Here is an 11,408-nt window from a genome sequence, read left to right as displayed (position 1 = left end):
TGGGGGGGCATTGCTGGGCAGAGTGGCTCACGCCTATAATCCCAGCACTTTGGGAGGCTGAGGTGGGCAGATCACCTAAAGTCAGGAGTTCGAGACCAGCCTGGCCAACATGGTGAAATCTCACCTCTACTAAAAACACAAAATTTAGATGGGCATGGTGGCACACACCTGTAATCCCAGCTACTCAGAAGGCTGAGGCAGAAGAATCGCTTGAACTTGGGAGGTGGAGTTTGCAATGAGCTGAGATTGCGCCACTGCACTCCAGCCAGAGAGACCTTGTCTTAAGAAAAAAACAAAAAAGGAAAGAAAGAGAAAAGAAAATTGTAAGGAAGAGAAAATATACTTCTTACTATTCATTAAGTGGAAGTAGATCAGCCTGAAGGTCTTCATCCTTGTCATTTTTATTTTCGTGTAGACTGAGGAGGAGGAGAAAGAGGAGGGGTTGGCAGGCAGCATAACACAAAGTATATCTAACATAAACAGTGAATGGTTCTAGTTAGAACACAGACCAAGGAAGAAAAGGCCACAAAAGTAGTTTGAGGGTCAAATGGTAGAAGGCTGAAAGAGCTAGGTTAAAAAGTGAGATATTATTTCATGAGTGGTAGATGGATAGGTGCGAGGGCTGTCACTGAAGGTTTTTTTGTTTTGTTTTAACTGGAGAAATGATGAGAATTAGGCTCCAGGAAAATTGGTGAGGGACTATTTCTATAGACCAAACAAGGAGTTAAGAAACTCTGAGCTACTATAATGATAGTAGGAACAGAAAGGAGTAGAGTGATGAAAGATACAGCAAAGATAGAAATAGGATTTGACAACTGGATAAGAGGGCAATGACACAGTCAAAGATAAGTCTGGGATTTCTCAGTGACAAGACGGTTGCGGTGTCAGTAATAGAAACAGGAAATGCAGAAAACAGTATGAAGTGGGTTGGAAAATGAGTTTATCACTCTTAGCTATTGCTATTATAGCATATACGACTACATTAGAAATGTGGTCCTAAGATAAGTGGAAAGCAATTTTTTTTGTTTGTTTTGGAGACGAACTCTTGCTCTGACGCCAGGCTAGAGTGCTGGAGTGCAGTGGCGCAATCTGGGCTCACTGCAACCTCTGCCTCCTGGGTTCAAGCGATTCTCCTGTCTCAGCCTTCCAAGCAGCTGGGACTACAGGTGCACGCCACCACGCGCGGCTAATTTTTGTATTTTTAGTAGAGACGGGGTTTCATCATGTTGGCCAGGACGGTCTCAATCTCTTGACCTTGTGATCCACCTGCCTCAACCTCCCAAAGTGTTGGGATTACAGGCGTCAGCCAAGACGCCCCGCCGGAAAGCAATTATTTTTATAAAATACGATTTAAAATATATCTGCCATTCAATGTCACTGAATCATCAATCACTATATTTTTTTCCTTTTCTCTCAGTCACCCTTTTGTTCCCTACCCTGCTCCCCTACTCCACTTCCTTCCAGGGTGTTTAGCAACTCCAGAATACAGCATTCACATTCCAAAGAGGGTGCCAAGCCGCAGAACCTCCTGCTGTTGTGCAATGTGGAGACCTTGCTTCATTCTCTATCCATCATGAACCCGTAGGGCATGGTTTCAACTACTCCCTAATTACTACTCTTATTCTGAAATTAGAAAGAAACTATATACGTTTTTACACCAGGTGTGGGCATTCTCTATCATTGGTAACTTTTGAAAACACACTAAAAATGCACCTATCCAAGGTACAAAGTCAGGATGACAACCTAGTTTTCTTTCCATTTTAACGAATCTCCAAATTCCAGCATTCTTAGTTCTTTCTTTCAACTTATTCAATGAGACATAACAGATGCGTAGTATACAGATAGATATTAAGTGCACAGCTTGATGCACCAAGTATTGGCCCACAATGCCATTAAATCAGATATAAATACAAAAGGATAAAGGATAGGAAAACACCCTATAGATTACAGAAGAAATCATAATGAAAAAATGTGTAAACCTAAAACTGAACAACAAACTATGCAATGCAAGACAAAACAGAAATGTACTTGAAAATTTTTAACATTAAATACTGCCTATTAGAAAATAAGGCCAAAGATCATTGAGCCGAAGAACCAAGTTAACGAATCCTGCTGCCTGATATTGCTCATTATATATCTATGTTTTTTAAGACTGGTATTGGTGAAAAGACAGGAAACATAGATCAATGGAAAACAATAGTCCAGAAATAGACCTGTACACATACGATCAACTGATTTTTGACAAAGCAGCAAAGGCAATTCAGTGGAGAAAGGATAGTCTTTATACCCATGTAGCCGTCATCAAGATCAGCACACAAAATTTTAGTATTTTTAAATTATTAAATGTACTTCTTCTGATAAGCATTTTTGTTTTATTTTATACATGCTATATGCCATATCACCTTAGAAAGAATTCAGAATGAATATGTTATAAAGTTAAGTGAAACTTGGGAGTTTTATTCAAAGGCCATTTCTTCTTCCCAGCAATATGACTTTTGGCATGTCACCTAATTTCTCATTATCTCTTTTTATTTTCTTTCCTTTTTTTCTTTTTAAACTATTTTCTAAGGTCTTCCCTGCCTCCTTTCTCTAAGGTGTTTGCGAGAATGAAGTGCTGAGTAGAGTCAGCAACAAAATTTGAGGGGACTATCTATGGAAATGTTCTATGTCTAGATGTGATGGTGGTGTGACTTCACAGCTACAAACATTTGTCAAAATTAATCTATGTGTACTTTAAATGAATGCAGTTTATTATACATAAATTATATCCCAGTAAATAGATCAAAAAACCAAAAAAGGATACTATTGAGCCACATCATGAATGTTAAGTAATTGTTAATTTGTTCCTCCATCCCCTTCCCTTTTCATACTCACCAGAGAAGAAAAATACCCGGGGGCACTATTCCCCATATGAAAAGCCCTAAAAAGTTCCTGAGATAATTATGAGGTTATTTCTCTCTGCCTCCTCTCCTCCATACTACAACCCAATAACCTTTAACTTTTCCTATGAATTTTCCTTTTCTATCCTTTTTATGCAGCCAGATCTTGATTCTAGATTCTGTACTATACTATATAGATCTAGATTCTATACTTCTCATTTCAGTTAAAGAACGAAAAAGAGTAATTCACATGCATTACAAAATACCTTGAGATCGTCAGGTGTTAGTGCCACAGTATATGGCAGTACTACGATGTTAACTCATACACTGAAAGAGGTTTATTATATACACTTAAATCCTGTTCAACCAAACTCATAGGAAGCTGGCTACAGAAGTACTATTTTGAAGTTTTTTGTTGGTCCCTATACACCCACAGTGAGTTATATTATTTTAAAACAATAGTGGCTAAGACACCCTTCGTTTTTATTGGCTAGCACCATTAGAAAAACTTAACTCTTCTTTTGCTTTTAATATATAAAGTGTAAGTTTTGGTACCAACTCAGTTATCATGTGTTTATGTTTTATAAACTCAAAATAAAGTATCTCATATTGGATTTTTTGGATTAGAGAATTCCCTAGCTGTTTTGCCAATATTAAGCATAGGCTGCCTTCCTTAAATTGCTAAAATCAGAGTTCAGTAAAAGAAATTATTTTTTAAAAAAATATATCTAGGCCAGAAACTACTGTTACCAATTTTCAGAACAAACACCTTGACTAGTGAGATTTTTATGTGCTATTTTGTTTTGTTTTAAAAGGATAATTTTACCTAAATATGAAGAATATGTCTCACAGTTTTTCATCTTACATTTTTTGTTTACTCTTTACCACTTCTCAAAGAAGTTAGTAGATAATAAAAAATAAAGTTAACATCTCCCCCGAGTCCATTTCACTCACCTACAAAATGGGCTGGGAATAGTAGGTATCACATAACAAATCCCCCCATTCAGGCAAAATGACTTGTGACTGGGACCACAGGGCTCTTCGTGATCTAAAGCACATATATATATATAAAAAAAACAGAGAAAAGCAAATTAAAGTTTTCCTAATGCAACCAGGAATAGAAATCACTATCTTAATCTGAAGTAGCAATTCTGAAAATCAGAATGAAGAATTTTTTTCTCATAATGAAAGACTTAATCCTATTCCTTATTTGACAGACTTCTGGGACTTCTAAGTCTTTGAGAAAAAAATTACGTTCTAAAAATATGGCCATTAGCTATAATGGATTTAGACACTATATAACAGAAATAAGGAATATATTTATTAGTTAGACTAAAAGGAAGTGATTAGGATCTTTGAACAAACAGGGCATTTCTCACTTGCTACAGAGATATGGCAGTATTACCTAGAGTTCCCCTGTCGAGAATTTAGATTCTTATTTTTCCTATTAGGTCTCAAATACATTAATATCAAACTATGGCTGGTAAAGGATTTTGATAATTAACTTTTTATTTCCAAAATTAACTTTAAATGTTCCTATATGACAATCTAAATGTCAGAAACCAAAAATAATCTTATAAGATTTTAGGTAACAGCTACTAAATATAAAGATATACCTAAAGTTACAAAGAAAAACTAAAAACCTAAGTCATAGCTTGATATACAGCTGAATCTTTCAGAATATTAAGAAAATAAACCTCCACTTCTCTCTTATTCTCTCTCCTTCCTCTTTCTTCAGCCCCAACGTCTTTATCTTTGACCCTTCCTTTATCTTTATCTCTCTGCCTTCTCTTTCTCCCTTGGTACTTCTCCTTCCTTGCAGCCTCACACCCCTAAGACCTTTTATAAAAAATCCCTGGCTACATTGTATCGAAAAAATTAGACAGAATAACAGAAGGATTCATCGAGTCATTATACTAGTAATTTATGATTAGAAGAGAAAATTGCTGAATATTTTATCTTTCAGCTTTAAAGGGGAAATTATATTGCGTTACAATTGTACATTGTTAGTTTCTGATTGTTTCTGTCTAGGAAATGACCCAGAATCATCTAACGGGAGGAAGAAAATGGCATTACTCCATTGGGACTCCAATTTGGCATTAAAACTAGTATATTAATTTAAAAAATCATCTAGCATTTATGTGCCACTAAAATATCAATACTTGCTAAGATATAATGGCTATGAGTCAGATATCTCCACAATCAGAATTTCAAATTTTAAAACTTTTGTTCTACTTTAGAATTGAGAAAATCGTGTTTCAGCATCACATTATAAGAGTATAAAAATGTAAAGAGGAAATCAGAACTACAGAGAACTGGTAAAATAGAAAGTAAAATCAACCAAAATGAATTTTTAGATTTTTTTCTTTTTTACATAATGCCATGCTTCTCTCTAAAGAAACAACTTTCAACAAGGTTATAAAAATTTTCCAGAATAATTTGGCTAAAAAATAATATTTACACTACATTACATTAGATTACATCAGCATCATGGGAGTCATCATATATGATTTTCCACTGAGGGTGGAATGTAACTTTATTGCACTAAAATTAATGTCCTTGTTTTAATCACATTATAATCAGACATATCTCAACATCTGGTGTTTATTTTATCAGCAAAGAAAACTAGCCTGAATCACTGTTTCTGAATCTACTTTTATTCTGACTTCTATTTCCTTATTATTTGAGTTGACTTCAGGTATAGAATAAGCTAGAATTCATCAGGTAGTAAAACCAATAAAATATATAAACCTAAATAAAACAGTTTTATGTCATAAAGGAAGGTCTCTAAAAACAAAATATTTCATATTTGAAATATTTCATATTCACATCTCTTCCAATGATGTTGGAAGAGAATAATACAGCCTTGTGTTAATACACATTTTTGGTTGTTGTTCTATTGCTGTTGACACATTGAAAAAATATATAAATATATAAGAAATTACCTGTTGGCATCTTAATTTTTAAATAGTTTCATTCTTGGTCAAGAGATTAGGGTTAAAAAACAGCACCTAAAAAATTCAGGGAAAATTGTCTTCTTTTAAGGGCATTATAAAATGTCAAATATTCTAATAGCAATATTTTTAAATGTTGAAAAGATATACAGTAGGGACAAATTTTAGTTACAGCATTTTTAGATACCTATTACAGTACATATCAAAAAATATAAACAAGTAAAATTAAAAGATCTATATTAAATAATATAAGTGTACTTAATATAAATCATTGCCTAAATAATATAATTTAATCTTAAACATCTCTCTGCAGAAAAGTCTAATAAGGCTTATTTTTAGTAAACATTATTAATGTAGTAGAGTGCTATATGGAATTTTACATGAAAGATATGAGACAGTAAATAAAACTGAATGAACTGAACTGACTTTTTGCTTTTTCACAAAGCTTATTTACAATCTGACTCTTAAGCAGAATCAATAACTTCCACTTTTTCAATTTATTGAAAATGGCCAAAATGTACCATAGAAAAATCTTTAATTGCATTTCAAGTTTTTGCACTTCTATAGAACCTTTAAAACTTTTACAAAACCACTTTTAAGTTTACCATAGATTGCACATTACGTTTACCTATCTGTGCAAACCTTTCTTTTAAAAAATGTCCAGGGCTGATAGGGGCAGCAAACCACCATTATATGCATTTACCTATGTAACAAACCTGCATGTCCTGCACATGTATCCCAGAACTTAAAATAAATTTAAAAAAAAAAAAAGAAAGAAAATGTTAACCACACACACACACACACACAAAATATCTGGCATCTGGCAAATCAGTGTAGCTAATAAGACATAATTATATATGAAGTTTCCTGTTATAACAGAAACAAAGGAATTAAAACATATATTTGAAGAGGTGAAGCATTTATACTTACAGTATGATTATAAGCTTTCAATTCTGTTCTATGAAGAACAATTACTCCTGACCTAAACAGAAAGACTAACAGAAATCTCAATCTGCTAACACAGTTGTAATATCAAGGTCTCTCTCAAAGCCAGTTGCTCTTAGACAAGCAGAGAGGCAGAGAGAGCGAGCGAGCAACGGATCAAGAGAGAGCACACACAAGCGAGAACAGGCAGGACGGAGAACATTAAATCTATCTGATTTTTAAAAATCACTGGCTCATACTGTTCCTTTTTTCCAAACAAATAGGACTTACCCTCAATAAAAACTTACATTCACACAAAAAATAAATTTTGTTGGACATGCAGTGTTTCAAAAGTTTTTGAATATTGCAGATAATGGGAGCTGTGACTTGCATTTTACAACATGTCAAAAATCTGATTTATATGGCTGCAGTGTACAGTGTCGGCGAGGTCACGCCAGACCAAGGTGTGAACGGAGGTCAGGCACTGGCCAAGGGAAACGCCCCTTCAGTTTACATGTTCAGAGTTGCAGATGGAGCAGAATTTTATTTAGAAAAGGAGTTGTACTAAGCTGCACTTCCAAATCACTGTCCAAGTTTTAAAGGTAAAAAACAAACCACATTCTTTAGACTCCTTACTTATCTTTGCTTGTCTGAATAATTCAGGACATTGTGTAAGTTTGGGAGAAAGAAAGTTTGAATGTGGAGCTAATGGATAAGTGTTTCACAATTAAAAAAAATATTTTTATAGACTTTATTTTTGAAAAATATTTTCAATAACTTCCACTTTTTCAATTTATTGAAAATGGCCAAATTTTTAAAAATCTTTTAAAATTTGTGTTTTATGAGGTTTGTGTTTCCTTACAAGCCAGATAAAATTCATATAAATAATGTCCTGAAGAACTTATACAGCTAAAAGAAGGTAATAGCTATAATAGAACTTATAACACCAAGTTCAATTTGAAATGAATAAAGCAATTAAACTTGACTAATACTGATAACAATGTAATGCCTGAATACTACGGCAAAGTTGTTAAATATACACTAAGGAAAGTTAACTTTTAAAAATCATAAACAATTTTAAAATATTGACTAAAACTGTAATTTTGTTTAAATGAAGTAGAGTTCTTCATCATATAGTTACCTAAAGTATGCCAAACATTTAGACAGTTATCTTTCCTAAAATGACAATTCAGACATTGCTGCTTGATTGATGTAAAACCCAAACTAATATATTTGTTTTGTTGTTTTAAGGACATATTAAAATAAACTCATAATCAAATTCTCTAAAAACAATCTGTTATTACATTTTATCTCCCACATTTAAAGGCAGTTTTTACATAAATATAACCATTATACAGACATATCTCATTTTACGCATTTTACTGCACTTTGCAGATATGGTTTTTACAAATTAAAGGCTTGTGATAACCCTGTGTCTGTCGGTGCCATTTTCCAACAGTGTGTGCTTACTTCATGTCTCTGTGTCATGTTTTAGAAATCCGTGTAATATTTCAAACTTTTTCATTATTGTTATAGCTGTTATGGTGATCTGTGATCAGTGATCTTTATGTTACTATTGTAATTGTTTTAGGACACCATGAACCATGACCACATAAGATAGAGAACTTAATCAATAAATCTGCATATTTCGAATGCCCCATTGACCAGCCGTTCCCCATCTCCCCTGGCCTCTCTATTTCCTGAGACACAAGGATATTGAAATTAGCCCCATTGATAACTCTATAATGGCCCCTAAGTGTTCAAGTAAAAGGGAGAATTGCATGTTTCTCATTTTAAATCAAAAGCTAGAAATGATTAAGCTTAGTGAGGAAGGCATGTTAAGATAGGTTTCTTGCACTATTTAAGGAAATTAAAAGTATTATTCCAGTGAACACACAAATGACAAAATGCAACTTCTGACTGCTGTTATGGAGAAAGTTTTAGTGGTCTGGACAGAAGGTCAAACCAGCCGCCACTTCCTCTAAGCCAGGGATATCCGATCTTTTGACCTTCCTGGGCCGTACTGGAAAAATAATCTTGGGCCACACATAAAAAACACGAACACTAACAATAGCTAATGAGAAAAAAAATCTCAAAAACATCTCATAACATTTTAAGAAATTTATGAATTTGTGTTGTACGGCATTTAAAGGCATCCTGGGCTGCATGTGGCCCATGGGCCAGGGTTGGACAAGCTTTCTGTAAGCCAAAGCCTAATCCAGAGCAAGTTCCTAACTCTTATAAATCCTATGAAGGTCAAGAGAGGTAAAGAAGATGCAGAAGAAAAGTCTGAAGCTAGCAGAGGTTGGTTCACAAGGTTTAAGGAAAGAAGCCATCTCCATAATATAAAAGTGCAAGGTAAAGCAATAGGTGCTAATGTAGAAGCTGCAGCAAGTTATCCAGAAAAAGCTACCTAAGATCATGGATGAAGATGGTTACATTAAACAACAGATTTTCACTGTAGACAAAACAGCTTCTAGTAGAAGAAGATACCATCTTGGACTTTTATAGATAAAGAGAAGTCAATGTCTGGTTTCTAAGCTTCAAAGGACAGGTTGACTTCTTTAGATGGGCTAATATAGCTTTGAATTTAAGCTGAAGCCAATGCTCATCCACCATTCTGAAAATCCTAGGGCTTTAAGGATTATGCTAAATCAAGGTGGGGTGCAGTAGTGCACACCTGTAATCCCAGCACTTTAGGAGGCTGAGGCAGATGGATCACAAGATCAAGAGATCGAGGTCATCCTGGCCAACATGGTGAAACCCCGTCTCTACTAAAAATACAAAAATTAGCTGGGCGTGGTGGTATACACCTGTAGTCTCAGCTGCTCTGGAGGCTGAGGCCAGGGGAATCACCTGAAACCAGAAGCAGAGGTTGCAGTGAGCCAAGGTTGTGCCACTGCACTCCAGCCTGGGCCACAGAGCAAGACTCTGTCTCAAAAAAAAAAAAAAAAAAAAAAAAAAAAAAAAAAAAAAAAAAAAGAATTATGCTAAAAAAAAAAAAAAAAAAAAAAAAAAAGAATTATGCTAAAACTGCTCTGCCTATGCTGTATAAACAGAACAATGAAGCCTGGATAACAGCACATCTGTTTACAGCATGGTTTACTAAATATTTTAGGTCCATTGTTGAGGCAATACCCTCCCTAAAAAAAAATTACAACTCACTGAGGGCTCAGACGTTTGTCAGCATTTCTTAACAATATTTTTAAATTAAGGTATATACATCTTTTTTTAGACATAACGCTATTGCATACCTACTAGACTACAGTATAACATAAACATACCTTTTATATGTACTGAGAAACCAAAAAATTTGTGTGACTCACTTTATTGTGATATTTGCTTTATTGCAGTAGTCTGAAACCAAAACCCATAATATCTCAGAGGTGTGCCTGTATACACACACACACACACACAAACACACGCACGCACCATTTTTAGCTTATGGTGTTTGAATTTCAAAATGATGTTTTTATGAGAAAAATCAGTATCTTTTATCATTTTATTTGAACCTTGAAGCTATGATGCTATCTACTAATATGAAAATGACTACTGAATTGTATGTGGGAGATAATCTGTGACTTCATCCATGACATTCGAGATATATTTATTAAGAGACATATTGTGGCCCCGGGCGCAGTGGCTCATACTTGTAATCCCAGCACTTTGCGGGGTCGAGGTGGGCAGATCACAAGGTCAGGAGTTTGAGACCATCCTGGCCAATATGGTGAAACCCTGTCTCCACTAAAAATTCAAAAATTAGCTGGGCGTGGCGGCGCACGCCTGTAGTCCCAGTTACTCGGGAGGCTGAGGCAGGAGAATCACTTGAACCCGGAAGCAGAGGTTGTAGTCAGCAGAGATTGCGCCACTGCACTACAGCCTGGACGACAAAGTGAGACTGTCTCAAAAAAAAAAAAAAAAAAGAGAGAGACATATTGTGATGATTTTGTATTATACTTTGCACCATGCAAATAAGGAACCTTTAGGGCCATATGATTCTAAGGTAGAAAATCTATAGATTTTCAAGCTAACTTTTCACTCTAAATCAGTGGTCCCAACCTTTTCAGCACCAGGGACCGGCACTTTTGTGCAACTTTAGGTCATCAGGTATTAGATGCCTATAAAGAGCATGCAATCTAGATTCCTCACATGTGCAGCTCACAACAGGGTCCACGCTTTATGAGAATCTAACACTACCACCGATCTGACAGGAGGTGGAGCACAGGCAGTAATGCTCGCTTGCCCGGTGCTCGCCTCCTGCTGCGTGGCCTGGTTTCTAATAGGCCATGGTCTGGTACTGGTCTGCAGCCTGGGTGTTGAGGACTCCTACTCTAAATGACGGCCTTGATCTTTAAAAACTATCTTTTCATCCGCCTATCAATAAATGTGTACTAAGTGGCCTACTAGCCTTTGAAAAAAATGACAGTCTTTTGCCAGATGAGGAATGCCAGATACATAAACAAGTATAAAAATGTTTTAGGCTAATTAATATAAAGTATATTTTGACTTATAAAAATGACAGTTTCACATGATTAAACCCAATATCCTCACAGACACATATGTATGTCACTATATTTACACACACACACACACACACACATATATATATATACAAAACGTTTAACTGTTATGGAGAATCAGAAAAAGATTC

General features: G+C 35.2%; 1 protein-coding gene across 1 annotated transcript in view; it reads right to left on the bottom strand.

Annotated features, from left to right (window-relative positions):
* NRG4 (neuregulin 4) overlaps positions 1–7,137 on the bottom strand; it is a 60,308-nt gene extending 53,171 nt beyond the window's left edge. Inside the window, exons 1-3 of the mRNA XM_037734804.1 lie at positions 7,049–7,137; positions 5,825–5,890; positions 3,834–3,927 (exon numbers count right to left, since the gene is read on the bottom strand). Coding sequence (XP_037590732.1) covers positions 3,834–3,927; positions 5,825–5,834 — 104 coding nt within the window. The 5' untranslated portion in view covers positions 5,835–5,890; positions 7,049–7,137. The remainder of the gene's footprint in view (positions 1–3,833; positions 3,928–5,824; positions 5,891–7,048) is intronic.
* Positions 7,138–11,408: the final 4,271 nt, after the last annotated feature.

Source organism: Cebus imitator, unplaced genomic scaffold (assembly GCF_001604975.1).
Source record: "Cebus imitator isolate Cc_AM_T3 unplaced genomic scaffold, Cebus_imitator-1.0 Scaffold664, whole genome shotgun sequence".
NCBI lineage: Eukaryota > Metazoa > Chordata > Mammalia > Primates > Cebidae > Cebus > Cebus imitator.
Note: the sequence above shows the minus strand (reverse complement) of the source record. Positions and strands in the feature narration are given on the sequence as shown.